At 41.1% G+C, this 23,895-nt stretch overlaps 1 protein-coding gene across 1 annotated transcript in view; it reads right to left on the bottom strand.

The window, feature by feature from the left end:
* Positions 1–5,418: 5,418 nt before the first annotated feature.
* Positions 5,419–23,895, bottom strand: part of ADAMTS5 (ADAM metallopeptidase with thrombospondin type 1 motif 5) — a 149,082-nt gene continuing 130,605 nt past the window's right edge. Inside the window, exons 5-10 of the mRNA XM_021550158.3 lie at positions 22,147–22,314; positions 18,115–18,398; positions 16,788–16,971; positions 16,185–16,360; positions 15,373–15,548; positions 5,419–12,041 (exon numbers count right to left, since the gene is read on the bottom strand). Of these exons, the coding sequence (XP_021405833.2) occupies positions 11,471–12,041; positions 15,373–15,548; positions 16,185–16,360; positions 16,788–16,971; positions 18,115–18,398; positions 22,147–22,314 (1,559 nt within the window). The 3' untranslated portion in view covers positions 5,419–11,470. The remainder of the gene's footprint in view (positions 12,042–15,372; positions 15,549–16,184; positions 16,361–16,787; positions 16,972–18,114; positions 18,399–22,146; positions 22,315–23,895) is intronic.

Genomic DNA, 23,895 nt, shown 5'->3' with positions numbered 1-23,895 from the left:
TAAGTAAAGAGCCTTTTTTGAAATGATGGTTTTACTACCAATCCTGGTAGAATCCATCAGTTCAATATGATGGGTGGTAGGCTCCTGAATGTGGTCTCCTGAGTGTATGCTCAGGATATGCTTTTAGGGCTAAATTCAGGCTTTGGCTTGTAAGGTACATAGGAGAGGAAAATACACAGACAGCCAGAGAGCTGAACATAATCTGCCTTGCGTGGGATTTCAGGTTTTGGCTGGAGCCACACTCTGGTGTTAAATAGCAGAGTGAAAAAAGAGCATGTTTTTAAAAAGCTTTAAGGATGGGATTTACAAATTCACTGGAATGACATAGAAATAAAAGTTACATTTTTAAGTGTAAATCTAATTGTAGACATAATTTAATACTTATCTCTTTTCAAAGGATGGATATTGCACAGAAAAAAAGCCCAGATATAGTTGATAAACACTGCAAACAACTGGAGTAGAACCCAGGGATGGTTTATACTGGGTCAAACCCAGCTGAAGGCTTTTCATCCTCAGCATTACAGCACACATTATTGTCACTGGCAAATTACTCTGGCACTATTTGTGTGCTCTTCAAATCCGAAAGCATTTCACACTGCTAAAATAACCTCTTTCTGTTGCCATATAGACACCAATGTAGTTTTTGTGCTCCTCCAGCTACTTCCCTGCAGTGCTTTGAGCTGTGTCCCAAATTATTTACTCACAGGACCAAGTCAGGTGAATTGGCCTCACAGTCCTGCTCAAGGACTGGCTCCAAGGCAGGATTTATCCCTTCATCCTCACAAACTTCTGGGGGCAGCACAGAAATAATCCCTCAAGGAACCTTTGCAAACCATGGTCATGCTGCACCTCCAGCAGGGAGCCTCACCCTGGTCCCAGGCTTTTTCTTTTAACTAAGAGTCCTTGTGGTTATTCCTGTTAATCAAGCTGATGCCTAAATCCCATGTCTCAGGTGCATCTTCCTGGCCTGAGAAGGTGTACAAAGAAATTATATTTTTCCCTGCTAACCCTTTGCTCTGAAAACCAGTGTTACATTGAGGTACATCAGGAGTGACTGAGTCGTTCCCACCCCTTCAGAGTTGTAATGTATATAGCAGCTACCATTGCTTCTGTGCAGGAGTAGGGGCCTCCTAGAATATCTAATTAAATAAATGAACTAGGCTTTAAAAAGGCTTAAAATATTAGACCTGTCTAGGCTGCAGTTTTTTAGTAACAATATCCACATCCTGATAAAAAATGACATATGAATTCTTCAGCTACTGCTTCTAATGGAAATCCATATATATCCTTTTGAAATCAATTTTTTTTTCCTTATATTTATCTGTTACATTTAACCTTGAATGAAGTTATCTCAAACCATCTGGGCTCCCTTCTTATTTAATTTTCCCTCTTGCAGTATCTAATTGAAAATTAAAGTATTTTTTCCTTTATTGCTGCTCTATTCTCTTATTTTAGCTGTTCTGCTTTATATTTTAAAGCTTAATCCAAGATACTGAGTTCTGTGAGATCTAAATTAACTCCCTGAGTTTTCCAAAGTTTTTGGATACTGCCTGGTTATGGCTTACATCCAGATTTAAGAGGGAAAAGATACAGTTCATAGATACTGTTCCTTCTTGGAGCTTTCCCCTTCTTTTTCTTTTTGTAGCTGTAAACTACACCTCCTAATTTCTTTTTTTTTCTGATGTGGTTTTTTTCCCCCAGTCTACTTGGTATTAGACATCCTATTTTCCATATTTCTAGAAACCTGACCAGCTCTGAAAGCAAACCAGGTGATGATTTAAATACACATTATTCATGCAGCCAAAGGAAATGGCTCAGGGGGTAGAAGATGTGGGCTCTGGGGAAACAGAGCCTGACACTGGAGCCATACTGGGAAAGCCTTGAGCAGGCTGAGGCAGGCAGGGACCTTCTGGAGGCAAAGCTGTTCCACAGCAACATCACCACTTGCCTGAGGTTCTGGCTTCATGTCTACCTGGCCTATTTTGGGGAAAAAAATAGCCAAGAATGCACAACAGACTCATCCCAAAATACGAAATGTTCTGATGGAGAGGGAAGCAAAGCATCGTTTGGTTCTTTCTTCTGTTCTCTGGAGGAAAAGTTCTTCACATAGAATTCTTCAGAGTTTGATTTGATTTTGACAAAGGGGTGGTGCCATGATGGAGAATTTTTATTCTCTGCGTGCATAGGGAGGCTGAGGTTTCCACAGCCAGGTCCTGCCACTTCCCTTCTCCCTTTGAAACCAAGCTGAGGAGCATTACAGCGTGCCTGTGCAGCCAAGTCTGCCTGTGTATTTTGGCATCTGAATGCCAGACTGGTTGGTAATTTCCCCTTAAATCCTTTCATAGCTGAAATTCCTGTCGAAACAACCTCTATCTCTGCTTGGCCATACGGAGCCCGTCTCAGCTCTGCCGCTCCCATCACCCCTCATAAGCAATGCCACTGCACGTTGCTTTCCTTCCTCCGTGTGCAGCGTGTACTTAAAAAGAAATATTGGCCCCAAACCCCCTCTGGATGTCTGTCAGATCTTAGCATGCCACATAAATATCAGTGAGAAAACATTCCTCCCAGCCCACACAGAACGCACCCAGCGCTGTTTGTTCTGGACTGAACCTGGCCAAGCGCAGCGAGGCCTTCGGCAAAGTCCCGCTTCCAGTGGGCAGGGCCCGGCCTCAAATCCACCACTTTAAAGTGCTCTCGGAAAGTTTCCAGTATAATTTTTGCTCCCCTTTAGTTACAGACCACCTTTAGTAGGTAACCAGGCCTGTTTGTTGGGCAGCTGCCATCTCAGCCCTTGCATGGGTGGCCTGCTGCCAGCTCTCAACTATTTCAAGATGTGAGTTCCCTGATGCTCTGGGGCACGACAGGACCGTCCTGCTGATGCCTTGAGAGGCTCCCTGGAGCACAGGCTGGACAGAGTTAAAGGAATAAAGTAGGGGTTTGTTAAAAAAGCCTTAAAGGATAACCTTGAGCAGTACAAGACCCTGGTCATGGCTCTACCCAAGATGGACCCAAGATGGGCCCTGAATCACGAGTTTTCACAATTTTATAAGTTTTGGTTCATCTCCATATTGGGGTTCATTGTCCAATTACAGCTTCAGGTGATGCAGTCCCATCCTCCCAGACTGCTCTCCTCATTTCCCTGTTGTTTACACTTTTTGGGGTTGAAGCTGCAATGGTGTCCATGGTTCTGGGGCTGGAAAAGGATTGTTTTGTCTGCCTGAGCTGTGAGGAGAGCTTGCTAACACTTTGTATGGAGTTCAGAGTGATATACTAATGGAGTTCAGAATGTGAAAATATGAAAGCTAAAACTTAAGGTGTCACTGGTGCTCACTGTGATGTTCCTCAAGAAAAAGCCATGTACCTCCATGGCTTTTCAGGGCTGCTTCCCAATGGGCCTCCTTGCTGCACTGCCATTCAGGTGCAATTTGCATGTTTTTCCCCCCTCCAGATGTAGTTTATGTGCACTAACATGTGTGAATGTGTGGTTACTAGGGCAGAACTCACATCTGCAACCCTCATCAGGGCATTTGGCCTTTGATCATAAGCAAAATGTTCCATGGGCATGGGAGGCATCCCACTGGGAGAGGGCACAGCACCTGCTACCCAGCAGCTTAAAGCTCAAAAGGAGTAAGGGCTCTTCACCTTTCTTTCTCCCACACCTACGTGTTCCAGAATTTCATCCAACTTCCTTGTCTCGCTGTATTTCTTTAGCAAGACTTGGAGCAGTCACTATGGTGGCAATGGCCAAAATGGCTGCTTTAATAAGCTCAGCCTTAGATTGCTACAACAAAGCCTTCGTGAGCAGCTGCTTAAGAAAACATCTGTGACTTTTCACTTAGATGTGGGTTTTTTCCCCAGAATAATCAAGGGAAAGCAAAGAGATTGTTGTCCTGGCCCTCCAAGCGTGGAAAAGAGTATTTTTCCTTGGCTTTTGTTAAATTATTTTTCCCATGCTCTAACTCTGTCCTTGGGTCAGCTCAGAATGGTGAGTGGTCTAAGTATGATGGATTTATTGCTTTAAACTTCACAGAGTCCTGGAGAATGAGGTAACAGCAAAAGCAATGTGGAAAGACTTGTACATTTTTTAGTTTGATTACTGGAGGTACTTGGCGGTTTCCAAAACTGATTAAAAAAAAAAAAAAAGAAAAAAAGATTGGTTTGGCTAGAATACTGAAATTGGATCAAATCCATCTTGCATCTCCACCTAAAAATAAGATTTGGGTCTACAAGTTGAGAATCTTGGGAATAAAGATCTCCCTCCTCACATATAATTAAAGGTTTCTGAAGAGGTGAAATGTCACAATATGATGAGATGGAAAATGCATTAAGAGAGAATTAGTTCATCTTCCTGATACAGAACAGTCCCTGCACAGTAATGGGATTATGGAAGCACTGGACATTTGGGAAGGGCTGTAATGCTGTGTCTGCTCCATTTGATTTGTACACCAATGGATTTCCCTTGCCAGTAATGGCTTTCTCTGAGCTACTGCAAACTCTGAAGTGGGAAATGAAAATGGAATTTTGGAGAGACAGGACCTGCCATGATCACAGTGACATTACAGCTTGTTATGCAAAGCTGTGGAGGAGGCACTGATGTATCCTTGTGGTGATAAGACTTTTTTGTAAAGAGCTTGAGCCCCTCTGTAGGTACTGACAGCTCTGCAAAGCTGCACTGCCATTGTTTAACAGCCTAGGAAGAAAAGGTGTTCCTAGGCATATATAAACTGTTTCTGTAAATAAAAACCAATTTCATTCACAACTTGCAAAACACAAGAAAGCAAAACCTCCAAGTTAATAAAAGGCAAAATCCCAAATTCATAAAAATGCCAGCCATCAATAGATTAGGTACATGGAGTAAGATTTAGACAGGATGAGTTTGCTTTTACTTTTGCCAAGAGCATCTTTTTGGAAAGCACCATTTTTGGGAACAAGAAAAGATCTCAGTGTAGTGTTGTGGAATGTGAAAGGATAAGCAAGAAATCAGCGTGAAAAATTAATTATAAGGTTCTATTAGAAAAGTATTTTTGTAATAGTGCCGCTGAAGAGCCACACTTCAACTGGAGTATCTGCTGCTCTTCTCCCCAGAAAAACTCTCACCCTTCTGTGCCACCACCTCAGCACACAGAGTGCACCAACACCATCCCTTCTGGCAGGTCTTTACTGCTCTGAGATTGGTTTAGATGGATAATTATGAATCTTGCAACAAACACCCCCTTCTGTACTTTCCTGCTGTTTCACAACTCCCCAGAACACTTTAGAACTCCACCCTACCACAACCAAAATGCAGTGTTTACATATAAAATGAATATTTATGTCTTAAATTTATGCCCAAGATCTTTATGCTCATCTGCCTGCAGTAGGGCACAAAGAACAGAGGCCCCCAGACATACCATATAAACAAATCTTTTGGACCTATGATACAGTTTGTATTTATTACTTTTACTGAAATCACAGAGTCAAGTGTTTTAAGATTACAACTGGTAAATTATACATATGTAATAGTTTACAAAACAAAATATTGGCCTTCTGTGTGTCATTGTACAGTGTGGACCTTGCACAGTTCAGTTCAAATAAATTTATATTTTGTGTAACATATTTTTATGATGTAAACTGGCTGACACAGTGGTGCTCTAAAAATATTAACTCCCTCTGATTAGACAAAGACTAGGATGAAAAATAGGTTTTGTGACACATCTTGGTTTCTGAAAGGGTACTGGTATTTCAGCCAGGTGACAAAAGTGACTTCCCACAATATGCTGACACCGACAATGTACACAGTCATGTGAAGTAAACTAAGCAAACCCAAACTTTGTGCTTTCCCCTTACTCTTAACTGCAATGCCTTCTTCATTTTCTCTTATCTGATGCTAAGCAGATGACCTGGCAATAGAAGTTAAATTTATTGCTCTACAGAATTATACCCTGTCTCCAACTTACTTAATTCAGCATATTTCCTGTATCTGATGGGATTTTAACAATGCCTGTCACTATGTTTCATAAGATAACCTATTTGCAGATTTCACAGTTCACATGATAAATTGTGTAAACCAGCTACTATAAATAAAGAAAAAACTATGCTGTTGCAGTGGTGTAAGTCTGAAGCACCTCCAGCAAAGCCAAATGATACCATGAAGTAACTCCAAATTTATGTAGGTATTACTAAACCCAGTGTAACTTTTTTCCCTCTGTGAGTGGGAGTAATGGAGACCCAAGTACTCACATACACAAGCACACACACAAAATATTCACCTGCACTTAGCCACGGGTGTCTGAACACGGTCTATGATGATTGGGGAGAGGATTTTGCTGTCCTTACACTGGCTCTGAGCTTCCACAGACAATTTCCAGGGCAAAAGATGCTGTGAGTTTTGTCCTGTGACTCACAGAGTGCAGAGCAGTGGGATGGTGTTGGGGTATTTGGTGTGCTGTGGGGAGGAGCTCTTGCACCACTCACCTGTATTTAGGGCTTTTCAAATTTTATCACTGAAAACTTGTGCTTGGGCCTAAACCTTCTAAGACCCCTTTTTGGGTGCCAGTTGAGGACCCAATAATCTCTCTTACATTAAGAGACACTGCTGGTGGGTGTAATAAACCAGAAGTGTCTGCATTTACAATGTTGTTTGAAACAAGAATTGAAGTAGCTTTACTATACAAGTTAGTATAAGGGCACCCATAGGAAAAAAAGCCTTGAAAATGTTGCACATGGCAAATATGAATGCATTGAGGCACTCTGGCAGCTCTATAAAAATCAAATCATTTAATGAAAAAAGGAAAGAATTCTCCAAATCACATTAATTTTTTTCCCTGAAAATTCCAACCTATGCCCAGAGAATTCAATTTTACCTCTTGCTATAGGCTCCACTTCCTCCAGTGAGAACAGCATGACACAAACAGAAACATTCACCTGAACTTGCTGCTGAAAGCCCACAATTAATGATGAATCCCTATTCAAAGCCTGCCCTTAAAATCATCAAAGGCCAGGCTTGTAATCCTTGGCATTTTGGACTGGGCCTTGAGAGAGGAAGCATCACCCACTCGCCATCCCCAATCCCTCTACAACCTCGTGGCTGACTGGCTTTGGGCAGTGCCTGGGTGACAGAAGAGAGGCTGAGCTGGAACTGAACTCAGGTGGGCACTGGGGAGCAAGGTGACTTCCAGCAGAGTGGAACTGTTCATGTGCAGGCTGTGCTACTGCCCTTGCAGAGCCACTGGTGTTGGTCAATGAACTGACTGCAGAAAAGCTGGAGAGGTTTGTTCACATCACATTTTTCCCCTCATACTGCACCCAATTCTATTCCCTTGAGGTCTGCACTAGTTGGATTGGAAGAAAAACAGGTATTATTCTCATGGAAACATGCTTTGCTGTTTGGTTTTTGTTAGGTTTTTTTAATCTATCTTTGCCTGATGTGGTGCAAAGAGCTGAAATACAATTAAGTAAAACACTGGAAAGCCTTCCAAGTTGGCTTTTGACTTTTTACAGCCATATATGCATATTTATATATGTATATAAATAGTAATAACATAGAAAAAACTGCTTTTTTTAATGGTTCAGTCCTCATAAACCAAATAATTTGTTTATCAAGCTATTTTATAGAGACACCCAGGAGTTTTCTCTTTAGTGTTGTCACTTAAACATAAAGAAACTGCGTGAGAGAAGAGTGCTGGCAACTCAGAGAATTTCACCCATGGACTCCCAGTTACTGAAATTCTGCTACAATTAAAGCAAGGGGTAGGATCAGCTTTGGGGGGGTCAATCACTGAGGCCTGCAGCATGAATTGCACGTGCCTTTGAGACACCAATCTGTTTTCTGACTTCTTCAGGAACCACTACAGGACTTTTTTTGGTCAGCAGACTTTTGGGACTTGCTTGTTCAGAGCTTTTTTGAAGTGTAACAAGGCGCTTGGAGCACAAAGTGTCATCAAATTAAAAAGCTACAACTTCTCAAAGGAAAAGGTGGCAGCAGAAAAAGAATACATCTACACATGTGTGTATACACATATACTCCTGTTCCATGCAGAAAGTCTTCTAAATAAAATCATACAAAAAATGACCAGTGCCATATATTATGTAAACTCACAAGGTGTACTTTCAACACGAACCCGAAGCATAAATTAAAAGAGAGCCAGAAAGAGAGACAGAGGCGATAGCAAAACATTTTAAATATAGAATTTGCACAATTGGTATTTTGTTAAATAAGAATAAATAAATTCATTACATCCATTCACATACCAGTTGTAAAAACAATAAATTATTTTATTTTTTTCAGTGCTATGTTGCTTTTTTTTTAACAGTTGTTATTAATCCACAAGATTATTCCCTCTTCCCCTTGTGATAAAACTGTTTCCACAGGAGGGCAGCTAAACTTAATTTCTTGTACACAGTCAAACCAAAGATGCCAGGCTTTTTCCTAATGAGAATATCCTACTTGAAAAGCAGATGCTATAAACCCCACTGATGCTCAGGGGTCCAAATTTGCCCCTGGACATTGGAAGCCTGTCCCAAAGTCAGAGTGAATTTAACACTGAGATGGTTACTGGCTGTGCCAAGAGCAGACTTCCAGGTTTCCATCCCCTCAGTGCATTTCCTGAATCCAGCTGTGCAACATTGGGCAGAAATGTAAACAATGATGTCACAGTGTGAGTGACACGGGATTCAGCTGAGAACAGACCTTGCACCAATTCTTCATTCATCAGGTACATGGGACAGCCATGGTTTGGAACTGGACTCTGATTTAGGAACACCTGAAAAAGCAAGTGTTGGCTTTATCTTACATTTTTCAGGTTCTGCCTTGGTCTGTCTCCTTTGTCCCCTCATATATTTGCTTGTGTGAATTTGCTTCATTGCTGCACTGGTGAAAATCACTGCAGTGGTTTGTTCTTGTATTCATTTCTAAGTAAACTCTTTTCATTTTTAAAAGATACTCCTGGTCTAAGGAAGCTCCGAATTTATATCTGCATATGGCATGCCTAGATAGCATCCAAAAGCTTTACTCAGCCTGCTGAATATATAATAAATTATTACTATGATGCAAATACAAATACTTGCACATTCTGTCTCTGTTGTGACAGAACACAAACACCAATTAATGCAGCAGCTGCATGCTGAGACAAATGCTGTCTATGCTGAGACACATTCAATCTCCTGATTTTTTTTCCTCTCATGATGGTTTCTATTTGTTATGGACTTTTTGGAGAGGTTCTAGGACATGTGTAATACATATATAAGCATCAAAATTAGGTTACTTGGAAGGAAAAATAAGGCATTTCAAAGTGATCTTATTTTAACAGGCAGAGGAGGCATAAATGTTTACTTTCCAGCACTCTGCAAATCATCTGAGCCTTGATCTCAGTTCTTAGATTGGGATCAAGAACAAATGGGGAGTATTTCTAAAGATCCACAGTTTTGCACAGGATCTACTCCTGAACAGAAGGCCACACCATTTTTAAAAGCTGATTAATAACATTTGTTGGCAATCCATATAATAACAGAGGAGGAGGCCCTGCCCTTGGTACTGTTTATTTTAAACAGGGTAAAATCCAGATCCATCTCCAGATTTCACAGTTGTAGATGTAGCAACTCTATGCTGTTTTGAAATAATCACATGATTTTTAAGAGTTCACACAAACATGCCACCACAGTTGCAAAAACATGTTTGTGTCAGCCTGGAGTCAGACCTGCCCTTCTTGCTCCACACTCCAGTGAGTTTTCCCTGCTGATTTCATGCCTGGGATTTTCAGAAGAGCCTGAGGTGTTTCACTGCTGAAGTACCACTGACTTACAGCTGAGGCTTGTCTGAAAATCCTCCTGCAGTCTACTGTTCTCCTGTGTGGATGAACAAAAGAGTAAAAGATGGGGTTCTACTTTCATCAGTGTTTTTTTTACCACTTATTTTGGTACTTGTTACCTTAGGGTCTAATTCAAAACCTGCTGATATTAAAGAAAGCAATTTTACCAGGGCTGCTCTCAGGCCTCCACCTGCACAAGGTGAAATGCCCAGCCTCAGTCACAGAACTTCCACAAGACAATAACAGGATTCAGGAATTGCTGCCAAGGAAAACTGTTACCAGCTACTGCCTGTGCTGTGGAAACAGTCTTATTGATATTGGACAAGTCCTCCACATCCTGATGTGGTTTGACTTCCTAGTGACCCTTATTCCTCCCAAATGTGGTAGATATACAAAACATGAATGCCTTCTATAGCTTTTAAAAAACCCCAAAACACAAACAAAAACAATTTAAAAAAAAGACAAATAGTCACAAACTTTTGCTGGTAAGATGAATACCAGAGTTAGACATGATGGACAAAACAGTGATAAAATATTAACTGCTTGCTGTGTTTTTTGACCTTGAGAGCCTCTTGAAAATATGTAGGTACATTACACATTGTTAAATTCAAGGTAGAAGCCATAGAGAAAATACCAGAGAAAGTAGCTGAACACAGCCTCAGAGCATCTGAGTCAGAAGACACTTGATTACCTCACCTGTAAGTTTTGTTTCTCTAACTAGTTTTCTACAAAGCACAGTATGCCTTTGTTTCATGGAGAGGACAGCTCTTGCTCAGTGACAGCAAGGAGCCCAGGCTGTGACACAGCTGGAACCAGGGAGGTTCACAAGCACTGTGTACACAAACTCCTCCTGCAGCCAGCTCCTGCTTCGGCGCATGACTGACACACAGACGAGGAGGAGCTGCTGATGCTCCTGCTGCTGGAGCAATGGGGGGTTCCCTGCTCTGCAAGCTGCTGCAAGGCTCAAGGCTCCTCCTGAGAATTTTGGGGTGGAAACACAGGATTTGTCAGACATTAATGATATACTGTCAGGAAATTCCTACTGTGAAGACGTATTTCCTTTTGTCAAAACCAAAAGGTATCACTTTTAAAAACCAGCAGCAAGCTCTTCATTTTCCAGTAAAACATCTGTGGCCCTTTCTGAAGGATGGACCAAGTCCACAAGGGCTGCAGATATACTTTGGTCAATCATTTTGCTTATGTAGTTTGTCTTTTGATTTCTTTAATAGAAGGAAGTGATATAAAGTGATACACCAACTGAAAGATATTTACAAAACAGTATAAAATAAGCTACTGTGGGATCATGGAGACATGTGACATTTCCTAAGGACATACTGTAGTAGAGGTAGGTGAAAAAGGGGAGATGATTCTGTAACCTTCAAATATCCCAGGATCCTCCATTCACTAGTTTTTCTTCTTTTGCATTATTTTATTCTACATTTTTGCAGACACAGAGGGCTTATAACAACTTTAACGCTTACTTTCTTTGACGTATTAAGACCACCCTACTCTTATTTAAAGCAGTGCACATCTTCATTTGGTCCAAACAGGCAGATTCTGCCCATAATTAGAGACTGAACGCAAGTACTTTGAAGCCTTTGCTTCCGTCTGTGTGGGCAGACCTGACACCAGTACGCCAACAACGGCTTACTCAAACCTCCTTGAAAGCAGCTCGCCATCACAGGTTAGCACTTTTTCAGCAAGCACTGTTTGAACGCTGAGGGTCTCTGGGAGAGCAGACATCCCTTGGCCAGTTTCCCGTGCCCATCCTTGCACTGCACAGTCCTGGTGTGCCAGCCCGTGTCGCACGTTCGAGAGCAGGAGAGCCACGGCCCCGTCACCCAGCGGGGCTGCGCGGCCTGCGCCGTCACTTTGCCGCTGCCACCGCTGCTGGGGACAGAGTTTGCCAGCTGGCCCTGTTTCTTTGGCACGAAGAAGCTGTAGCGCACGTCCACGGGCTGCGTGGGGTCGGTGGCCAGGATCTGCACGATCAGGATCTCCTTGGTGGCCGAGTGGCCCATGGCGTGCAGGAAGTCATCCTTGTGGCTCCAGCCGCTGTAGTTCATGACGGTGCCGTTGATGTCGATGATGGTTTCCGAGGTGGAGATCATGTACTTCCCGTTGACCAGGTACTCCCCGTTCTTCTTCTTCAGGGCCAGGTAGGCCGTGAACCTGCTCTGGTCCTTGCTCTTGAACTGCCGCACTTTGATGTGGGTCGCCCCTTCCGGGATCTTCACAACGTCCGTGTAGCCCTTGCTGAAGGAAGGGAAAGAAGGAAAATTCTCACTGCAACGCCTCACAAAGTCACTAGCATGACAGAATCACAGCATCAAGCAGGCTGGAACAGATCTTTGAGTCCAACCTATGGACAACAACATCTTGCTTCATTTCAGTTCAGGCCACCTGGATTTTCCCTAAGATTAATTTAACCAGGTTCCACTCTTGGCCTGCTATGTTGTTCTTCATGTTCCCCAAGAAGTTCCTACTGCAATTCTTGCAGATTGCTTAATCTTTAGCTTTAGGGACAGTTTGACGTGGGTCAGATACCAGAGGAATGAAACATAACAGATAGCTTATGGATTTCAGCAAAGGGTGGGAAATATGAAATACGATGCACGCGCTGCCTGCCAAGAAAAAGATAATGAGATATGCATTGGTTACAGCTGTTTCTTGCTATAATGATGATTAAGGAAAGCACAAGCAGAGGAACAGCTGGGTAGAGGTACCTTGGGAACATTTAAAAATAGTCTTGATCACCAAGAAAAAATCTGTTTACTTTGAAATCTATAAAGCCAAAGATTAATTGTCAAGTGTCTAATAAGAGGGGCACCCAAAGGCATTCGTACCACCACGGAATTCTCTACTAATTATGAACTATCTTAACAGGGATTTAGAAAAGGAGATTAAACTCTTTTACCAAAAGTGACAAGCATTCAAAACCTGCAAGTGTGCTGGAATTTGTCACTATCTCAAGTATGTTATTTTAACTTTACTGATATATAAAAAACAATTTAAAGGCTTAACATAGCTGTAAGCTACCAGCTGGACATTGGAGATGTGTTTTCATTCCTAAACCCGTGGCAAAGCCATCCTGAAAGTACCTCATATCTGACAGGTTTCATGAGAAAATACATGAAAAATACATAAAAGTGATGGCATCTCCTTTGGGATTGTTTAAAGAATAGACTGCTAATTTTGAGAACTTTTGGCTGCACAAGCAGAAACTGCACGTATTACAGATGAAACATTTGGGCTGATCCCCTGATATTTCCAGCAGTTATGGGACAAGGACTTAAGACTCCATTGATTTAGCAGCTCCATAAAGCTGGAGCAATATGGTGTGAATCCCAGGCTGGGGACTCTGCTCTACAGCACTGCACAAATATTTTTACACAGTTCAAACATGTCATTAAAGTTACAAAATCATTTGTTCAAAACCTACAAGCAGTCCTGGAAAATTCAAGTTGTCTGCAAGAAGAGCTACAACTCAGTTGTCTGCAAGAAGAGCTGTAATGCTCCATGTGCACGGAGAAGCATGTGCAGATTAGTTCTCCTCTTTCCCAATTTCTAATAATTTGGTTTTACAGTTTTTTAAACAAAAATCATAGGAAGCAGATTTCCCAGAAGATTCTGTTTTGCCTGCTTTAAAAGAAAAAAAAAAACCAAAAACTAAACCAAACCAATGTTGCCATAGCAATTGTCTGTAATGGGAAATAATAGTTTTCCCTTGTATATTTAAATTTCCCTGTACATTTAGTGTACAAATTGTTAAAGTTTATAGTGGACAGCAACAAGGGACCTGCCATTTTTCAGTGGAGGAAACATGACTTTCCTACCAGCACTGCCTTTTCAAACCAAACTGTAAAAACAGTTTACAGACAATTAAGATTTCACTATTTTAATCAGGGATTTATTTTAATGTCAATTACTTGCAGAGATGAATTGCCCCAAACAACTTTTCCAGTAAAAATAAATCAGCAAACCCAAATCCAATCAAAATCATATTATAACACAAATTTACCCTCTGGCCAGTATCATGACATTTAAAGGCATGATTTGAGGAGTAAAATGGCAGCTTCACAGGGATAATTATAATAAAGCCCTCAATTTCCAAGTGTATCTATGGTACAAATCTGGCCTCCCTGAAATTCAAGGAGTCCCTCTAACACTTTTCCTGGAGCTTGATTATTGCTAAATCACATGAAATACATCCCCTGTCAATTGCATTTATACATTCGCAGACATCCCAGTATTTACAAATTGGAAAAGATTTGGTTTATGTAATTAGTAATTTGGTTGGAAAGCCAAAGAAATTCTTTTTGGCAGAGGTCATCGTTAGGTGAGCATTCATTGGTTTACCAAGAAGAAGATTAGTTATGTTTATTTTTAGAATAAATTCACTCTCCAAGCCATTTTTGACTGCTATTAATCAGCTGTTGAAATGTATAGAAATAAAAGATCATTTCAGGATTCAGATTGCAACTTTTGGTAGCTTTAACCATGCTATGTAAGAATTTGGAAGATATAAAAATCAAGTTCATATATAAAATATGCTTAACACTGTCACTGATTCTGAGTAAATATTGTTAAGTAAAAGTTTCTATGTGTAGATCAGTCCTTTGATATCTTGGAATCTGTGGAAAATTATGATTAAAAATCCCAATTTTTCTATGAATCTTAAGAATTGAAGAGGAAAAAAGTAGTTGACAGAAAGGACTTACTTGAGATTGGTCTATTAGTATTGCCCCCAGTGTGGTGAGGGAAAATCATGGCAGAAGCTCCTTTTATTTTACTTGTATTATATTTTATTACTATTAAAAGGTGAACTCTGACAGAAAAATGGCTCATGGATAACTGCTATAAATATTTTGACTTTAAAAGATCCATATGGAGATTGATATTACGCCAGTGGACATGAAGGGATATGAAGAGATATACTCATGAGTAATCCTATGATACTTCTGATATCTCATCTGTTTACCTGAACTCCACACATCCTCAGCAGTGTGAAAAGGCAAATTTGGGGTATAATGTCTCTCAGCTATTAAAGAAGGTGTTTATAGCTGTCTGCTTCTCTGCACTTCTAATACAAGGAATGTGTGTCACAAAATCAGGCGGGATGTCCTCAGTGCCACTCAAAATACATGAGATGAAAAAGCACTCTCAGGGTGTAACTTGCTAATGCAGCAACAAGTAGAAAATCCAAAACTTGAGAGAGATGAAGATAACTCTGATCCCAACAACTTTCTGATTCACCTCTCTCTACCTCTGTCCTTTAGGAAACACAATCCATCTGACACAGCAAGATTTGCAAGTGGCATGACTTGCTATTCCTGTTAGTGCTCACCTGCTTCACTAGCACTTTGTATCAGAAATTAGCTGGGTGCAGTTTTGCCAGCTGATGCTTTACCAATTTCAGGATAATGCTAGGAGCCAGCTGTGCACATCTGGAAGCTGCAATAAGCTACAAGCAGTATGTTTTTTTCCCCCCATGTGAAAGCAAATTGCATTTAGAGGGTGAAAGCATGCAGCACGTGGCAGAGTAACTATTTGCACAACAAGATGCACTTGCTGTTGAGATCAGTACCTCTTTTTGGTGAAAGTTCCCATGACTTTTGTGCAGCTGGAGTTGTCTCCTCCACACACCCCACACTTGTCATACTGGAGCTTGGATCCGATGATGCCATCGCAGCCTGTTCGGATGCACTTCCCTCGCACACAGACTGAGTTGCTGTAGGGTCGACACTCCGTGCCATCGGTGACCTGGGCAAGCAAATAAAACTTGCTTGAAACTGCCACAGAGATTTGTGGGTTTGGATCCACCTGGCAAAACCTAGTTCCTCATTTTAGTCACCAACTCAGAGCAGGCCACCTCCCCTGACAAACCACATTGAGCTCCTCTAATATTGGTGGTAAAAAATGCAGATTAAAGGACAAAAGCAAGGACAACTAACTTTCAGTTTGGACTGCATCTGACAGAACAAATTGACCAGAAGTCTCATCTGTGCCACTAATTATACTATGCTAATTGGTTCTTTAGGAGTTACTCTGGACTCCTTAAACACAGTTCAGGGTTACACCTACTCTTTTCTCCTAATACTCTTTTTCCTCCAGAAAACCCCATAATGACAGAAAACTCCAGGCATAAAGTCCTTTATCCACTACTGAAAACAAACTTCTGCAGAGAGGCCCATAATTTTCATGCATTCACATACTGAGATAGGGAAAAACTTAATCTCATTTTCTGGCCCTAAGGTACAACCAGTGGATCAAACTATTAAATCTCATCACACAGTTAAATATTTGCATCATATGATTAACTTCTTTTCCCTGGTTGTAGGGAAAGATTTCTAAAATATCTAAGCTGGAGCATGAAACCCTGACTGGAGCTGCCATTACCTTCTGAGAAAATACCACATAATAACCGGTTCCTTTGGCTCGGCAGGTGAGCTTGCAGACGTCTCCAGGCAGTACTCCAGCGTACTTGGGGACCCATTCCACAAAAGTCTTGACCCCTTTTGCATCAGACTGATAGCCATTCCTTGCTTCACACTGCTCTTGTCTGAAAGATTTAGCTGTGGAATTATTCACATCATTAGTGGCTATTTCAGACCATGCTGGAAATATCATTATGTCCATCTATTATTCCAATTTCTTTCCTACATAATTTTTAAGTTATGTCACACCACTTCTTTACTTAGAACCGGCCTTCCAATCCCTCTACTGTTTTAGCTTGGAAATCCCCCAATGGCATAACAAGCATTAAAGGCCTGAAGTTTGCATGATGTTTCATTTTAGAGGACTGACTTTTTTCACTTTCTCCATGGCGTTCATGGCGAGGTGTGGGTGAAGAATTAGGATATTGTACGAATGCTGAACATCTTTCCTTGATAAATACAGTCTGGGGAGGCTACAGAGAGCCTTTGCTGTGTGGTTTCAGGGCAGATAATCAGTGTTTAGGGTCTGTGAAGGGAGGGAGGGCTGGAGCAGGGGGGCACTCACCGCTGGCGGGGCAGGGGGTGACGTTGCAGGAGCGGTAGATGGCCCGCTTGCCTGTGCAGTACCTCCCGTTGTTCCTGGGGGCTGGGTTGTTGCAGTGGCGATAGGCAAACTGAACTCCCCCACCACAGGTACGGGAGCACTGTCCCCAGGGTCCCCAGGACCCCCAGTTGCCATGGCTCGAAGCCTGAAAAACAGCAGCAGGAGGTGAGTTTGTCATCCAAGCATGAATGGAGCTGTTGCCTCAAAGTCACTGTTAATGTTTTCCTCAACTAAAGGCAATTCCTTCAGTTGGACATTCAGGGGTAACAGGTCTTAGGAACCTTCTTTCTCCCAGCAAAGTTAATTTCTATCTTTTATCTGCACACTGATGATGACATCTCATTTGCAGTGCAGGTGCAAAGCCACTGCTGGGCCTTGCTCCACACAGCCATGTCCAGCCTCTTCACAGAACACACCCATGGTTTCATGGACTGCTCATTTATTTTTTGCTATTGCTACCAGAAAGGCCTGTTAAACTGGCTCCAAGGGATTCAACTCCCAGAATAAACCCATACTTCTCATCTGAGATTAATTAAATCCAGTTATTGTGATGTACACATTGGTATTGCTTGGAATTACTGGCAAGAGATGGAGTTGTCAACTCTGCTACATTGGCCATAGTATTGCAATATCAGGTTGAAGTATTGAAATACATAAAAAATGGTATGGAATCCATTAAAAAAGTGTTTAAACGGCTGTATCTTGATTTGAATGGCTCCCATAGTTTGCAAATATTTTCACAAAGCTCCACATCTCTTCTGTGGGTGTAACAAAAGGGGCTACTGTCTACCCAGAGAATTTAGAAGTATCTAAACTGTGCAGCTGACAGCTCTCATGGGGATGGGGATTCTTCAGATGTATAAAGTAGACAGAGGTTTTCTGTCACTGGAAGCACAATTTTTTCTGATCCAGAAGTTATACTCCAGATTAATTTAATCTGCCCTTTTCTTCATTAGAATTAGGGTCTTGGGGCCTTTCAGATGAGGGCTGTCAATTAAACATGGAGATGAGATTTATCTTGCTTTCCATGCCACGTCAGAAATTCATGTCCTGATAAAGTGCCATTTACTGAATGGGCAAATCACTACCTCCAATGCTCCAGGAACAAAGGCTTTCCTTAAAGAACAAAATACAATTCCTGAACCTCAGCAGCATTTTTCCTAAATCCCTCACCAACAACACCCCAATTATGTGCTAAAAAAAAACCAAGGCAGCTTTCAATCTGACTCCCACAAAAACCAGCACCTCCATGGGATCACCTTTTCAAATCCCCCTTGGGGTGACTTACAGAGTAGTATTTCTTCTTGGTTTTGTCCACGCATTTCCCTTGGAGGCAGATCCTTCCTTTGCCACAGGGGGTTCCTTCAACGGCAGGCAGCTTCTTGGTGAGGCAGACCATCTGTCCCTGGCGCACCACGGCGCACCAGAGGCGCGAGCACACGTCCATGCCGGGGCACACGGTGTACTCGGCGCCGAACGCCAGCTTGCACTGCCGGATGGCGTCGTACGTCTGCCCCGGCAGCTCCTCGGGGCCCATGATCTGCTTCCTGGGCTGGTCCAGCAGGCAGTTCCCTGCAAGAGCAAGCCAAGGTGTTGTTCACTCACTTATTTACTGTTATTTTCCCTGCAGCGCTGCGAAGTCGTTTGGGCGACAGCAAGCCTTCTTCAAGGGATGGTGATTTGAAGATTCGGAGGTGGCATCAGGTTTTGCACGACGTCAAACCACTGCCCACTGTGTTCTGACCCCACTGCTGAGCTGCCTGCTCCCAGCCTGAGGTGTAAATGAGTTTATCCAGGTCCTTTTGGCCTTTCAGTCCTTTACACAAGACTAGGAACACATTCTGTGCTATTTATCAGTTTGTAATTTAAAGAGCGAGCTAGACTCATGTAAGCAAGACTCAAAGCAAGCACAGTTGTTGTCTGAGTTTTAAATCGAGATGTCAGAAATAGTAGAGCTTCTAAAGGGATTCCAGAAAAATCAAAAAGCACAGACTTGTAGCCAATAAGGCCAAAAAACCCAAACAAAACAGATAGAAAAATCGAAATTTCTACCAGCCTAAAAGAAAAATATATTCTGCATATCAAAACTAATGTTGCCACTAAAGCTGGACTGCACTTTTCTTTTAAGGAGTGATACTTGGCTGTTTATGGAACTAGTTTGAAAAGGGTTATGCATTTTATACAAAAACCCAAAAATAACATGAAGAAAAAACTGCATGAATGTAAAGATTTGTATATGTGTTTTAAGGTCTGCAGTGGTCAAGATTTGTCTGGTACACTCTAAAAATGAGAATTCACATTTATGTTCTAGTTATCTTCTGATAGCTGTTTTTTTTACTATTGAAAATCTCACTTGTTGACACGGAGAACTATTTATTCAGTGTAACCTCTTTTACACTTCATGAAAGGGATATGTGGTCTGGGCAAGCTTCACTCATCCTCGGCCAAAATAACTCACCACAATTTACCTCACTTTGGAACCCACACCAGTGTTCTTCACTTGCATAATGGCCGAAAAAAGCCTATCTATAAAACCCTCACTATTTACACAAAATGGAATAGAATTTCATGCCATGGCAGGGAGTTTGAGCAAACCAAATACCTCATTTCTCAATAGCTAGAGTTTTCCTTCCAAAACACACACTGCAACTGTTCTGCTCTTCTAAAGACTAATGCCAATTAGCCAAATTAGCCAAAATTTCTTTCTGTGTGATGACTTGCAACCAAAAACTGTCTTGTTAAACCTGTTCTATTTGCTGACCCTGATTTACCCTAGCCTTCTATTTAATCTGCATTATGCTGAAATTGTAATGTAGACAAGGTGTGCCAATGCTAACTGTCATGTAATAAAGATAATTAAAAATACCCTGGGCTGTTGTAGCGCAAAATATTAGAGATGTGATGAAGAGTAAGATTTTTCCTGGAGTTTTTGGACATAATTTGCTTAAGTTCTGGAAAAAATACACTTTGTAAAAGTAAACAGCAGTGGAAATCCTCCTTCATATATCTCATAAGGAGGGAGAAAGCCACTGAAATGTGAGGGCAGTGATGGGAAGGCTGTAGCATGACAATATTTAGTATTATACGTTGCTTTTATACCTATGCCTAAGTTTATCAAACTTGCAAGCAGAGCTGTTTTTCAGTATTTTAAAACACCATACTAACACTTCATTTCGACTGGAAATAAAAATTTAGAGAAAAAGGAAAGAAAAGTCTAATCCTTGCATAGAGTAATCTGTCAATCATTCCAGTTGAAACCCATTATATGTGAGTAACAAACAGTTTTCACAAGCTCACACAGCAAATGTAGCATTTTTTCCCCTTCAGAACACAGGGAAATGAGATCCAAACTTCTCTTTAACTGAGGGAAGTTGTTTGTGCAATGTCTACAAAGCCAGGTGCTCCAGCTGATCTCATACGATAAATTCAAAACTGAAGATAGGCAAGGCCCCTATGGATTTCCCACAGGAAAAAAAAAAAAACATCTTTATATGGGTGGACTGTAGTAGTGTCTGTGTTTGGACAGGGTGAAATGAATTGCAGGTGTTTTTATCACCAGTTGGTCCCACCTCCTGCTTGTCATGGCCCCTGGTGGGAGGGCAGAGAGCGCTTCAATTCTGCATTATATTTCAACATCCAGAGCATATAATACTGCTAGTCCCTTTTTTTTTTTTTTTTCTTTAGTCCTGGGAACCAAAGACCATCTTTGTACCCTGGAATAGAGCAACATTGTTGGCTGATGACAGTGCTAATTAAGCCATCTCATTATCTCTCTCAATGCCATGTGTAATATATCTTGGAGGGGAAAAAAAAAAAAGAAGGTGGAACAAGATCTGTGCAGGAAGAAGATAAGCAGGATATAAATTAATTAAAATACAAACAGTCCTTGTTCCAGGTTGCACAGAGCACTGGGACTGAACACACTAAGTCCCAAGCAACCATCCCAAGCCTGGTGGTTGGCATGACAATAAAGGCAATTAGTACCTTTGGAAAGGCTTTGCTAAAAGCAGATGAATATAAATGTCACTCTCCTCTGGACACCAACCGAGCCTTTTCTTCCTAAATGTCAAACTGTTGTCTGGGGTCATCTCGTGAGTGTAAAAAAAATGATGATACCATGACAGAGCTGTTTATTGTTCTCTGAGCAGGCACCAGGAGACAAGGAATCAGCACCTTGATCCTCCCCAGGCCCCTGTCTAACCTTGGACGAAACATTTTCATTGTGATTTACTCAGCTGGCTTCATGTAATGCTGCTGTCTGCAGTGCACTCAGCTGTCAGGTGTTCCACTGCTGAGGAAAATCACTTTATGGTGTCATTCAGCATGCCCCTGTGCTGCTGAGGCCAGTGATTGTCAGATGAAATTTTCATATTGTTTGAAGTCAAATTATTGACTTCCATTTTGACTTAATAGATGGCATTTGTATTCTGATAGGACAGATCTGTGATTAAAAAAAAACCTGGGAAATTATAAATTTCTACAGAAGACTGTTACTTAGAAAAGGTCTCTGAATGGCTGATCCATTAAGAAAAGAGATTCCTTAAATATGAATTGAAAATCACACCAACAGCATCAGCAATAAAATTAATTCCCAGAGGACTATAGACCTACATGATGAGAGGTTGAAATTTTCTATGAATAATTTCATCATATCAATAACTCTTGAAGACCACACAGCTAAATGACAGCTACTCATGAACTGAGGAGAAAACAGCTCCTTACACTCTCTGAGAGGTCATTCATGGATGGTGGGAGAGTTACCTCAGTAACTCAAAAGGGAAAGTTCTCTTCATTTGTGGAAATTAATTTGGTAATATTAAATCAATGCCAGAGCAATATGGATCATAAAACAGGATAGTACAGATTAATGGATCTAATAAAATTGAGAGAAAAAAAATTAAATCATTCACAGAAAAGTATTTCAGAGAGCACTGAAACCAGCCAACAAAATATTTAAAAGCAAACCTTTACATTCAACAGACACACCATACATTTATCCATAAGCATTTTGGTTACCATAACAACTTGATTCATTCACTCAATTATGTCATTTTTATCTCAGCCTTTTGGAATCTGAGTGGTTTGTTTAATAACTGCAGTTGCTTTGGGACCACAGTGAAGACTTTAAAATTCATTAAAGAGTGAAGCTGAAGACTATGTTTTTTCATTTCTACTTTTGGAAAACAAATTTTTTGTCCTTATTCCCCAAGGGGTAAATGTCATATTTAGCAAATAAGCTGCCAGAAAATGTTCTTAATAAAAAATATAGATTGACAGTAAGAAGTATCATGTAGCTGACACAGCGAGTGATAACACATACCATGGCCATCATCAAAGAATTCTGTGATAGTTGCTGAAGTGCACTTGGACCAGGGTTTGGAAGCATCAATGCTGGTCAGAATGGAGGACATCAGGCGCTTGTCTTCCATGGAGCCAAAGTTCTCCTCACAGAACTTGGAGTCATCATGGGAAAGCCCAAGCAAGTGCCCTGTGGAAATGAAACAAATTAATTAAATTATATGACTATCCAGCGTTTACCAGCTGGAGCTCACAGCCATGTGAGGGAAGGGAACTATACTCATTTATATTTATCAACAATTGACTTCTTACTGTTTCTCCAAATCACCTTCAGCAAGAAAAACTTTGTGAAAATGGTCTGCAACAGTCTAGAAAGGTGCTACATCTTTTTAAAAAGCTAAAAATAAAAGTATTTAAGATGCAACAAAACAAAGGGTAGAAGAATAAATGGGAATAAAGCTGCAGAGAGCTGAAGCCTGAACTTAATGCTCCAAATGTTCAACTTAAGCCAGAAGTTGATTAATAAGATATGCAAGGCTAAACCGAGAGTCCTTTAATAAGGACAAGACCACCTATCAAAGGCACTGCAGAAAAAAAAGCCTGATGCCCTGAAAGGGACCCATTCTGTAGGATTGGGCCTTTTCTTTTTTTCAAGTAAGTAAAACCATTTTTTTTTGGCAATACTTCCTATATAAGGCCAGATAATGCTGATTTTATGCTGCACTAAGACACTGAATATCGGGAGGTACATGTCAAGTTTCTATCTGACACAGCACTACATACAAAGACTTGCTCTGAAGAGATGACAACAGCCTTGTTTTTTCCAGACAAATGCTGGTGTTGAGCAACACAATTCACTGCTAAGATTATTATTTCAAACTGACAGATTCTTCTGACAGAGTAACCAAATGAGTGCACCACTTCTAACCTACAGAGCAAATTTTCTGGAAGTGGGTTGAACATTTAATACATTGTATTTATATTGTATTTACTGATCCAAGAGTGCTCACAGTTGTAGAAATTACCTCACTGCAGAATGTTTGTGAAATAAGGCAATGAGGGTCTCTCAGTGGATAAGGAGCTTAATTTTTAAGTCTTTGCCTTGGAACTAAACAGCCCTGGGTGGAAAAAAAAAAAAAAAAAAAAGCTGGAGCATTGATCCAAAGAGTTTGGCTGAGTAACATCCCATGGCACTCAGCACTGGCTCAGCATGGGATATGAATGATAGTTGGGTGCACACCAGCAACTCCAGGATGTAATTTTTCAGAGTGCTCAGCATTTTATAGCACCATTCAGAACTCCCCAGAACTCTGTGACATGGAGCTTTCAGTCCTGCAGGGCAGAATCGCAGTTTGTCTCAGGCTCTGGTACCACCCTGCAGCACTTCACCCACATAAGATGCAGTCTTGTTCCCCAGACAAATCCCTTTATTGCATAACTGTACTTCACTCTTCAGGACTGTTCATTTTCTGCTAAGAACATCCCATGCAAGTATATAATTAAACAATACAGTGCACAAATTCACAGCCTGTTAATGCTCCTGCAGCTTGGGCTACTCTTGAGTTTCTCTGCTACCTATGCCATCTTTTTTTTTTTTTTTTTCTCCTTCATAGAGACAAATAAAAAAAATATCCTTTGGATATGAGGAAGCCTGCAGGTAAATTTCAAGCTCTTCACTTGAAGCAGAGAGACTGAGGATTTCTTCATAACACTGTTGCAATTTATCTGCCCTCTTCAAAAAAAGGCTGAACAGCCTCTATGGAGAATTTCA

The sequence above is a fragment of the Lonchura striata genome, chromosome 2 (assembly GCF_046129695.1).
Source record: "Lonchura striata isolate bLonStr1 chromosome 2, bLonStr1.mat, whole genome shotgun sequence".
Taxonomy (NCBI): Eukaryota; Metazoa; Chordata; class Aves; order Passeriformes; family Estrildidae; genus Lonchura; species Lonchura striata.
The sequence above is the reverse complement of the archived record's forward strand: the minus strand, read 5'-3'. Positions and strand labels throughout refer to the sequence as shown.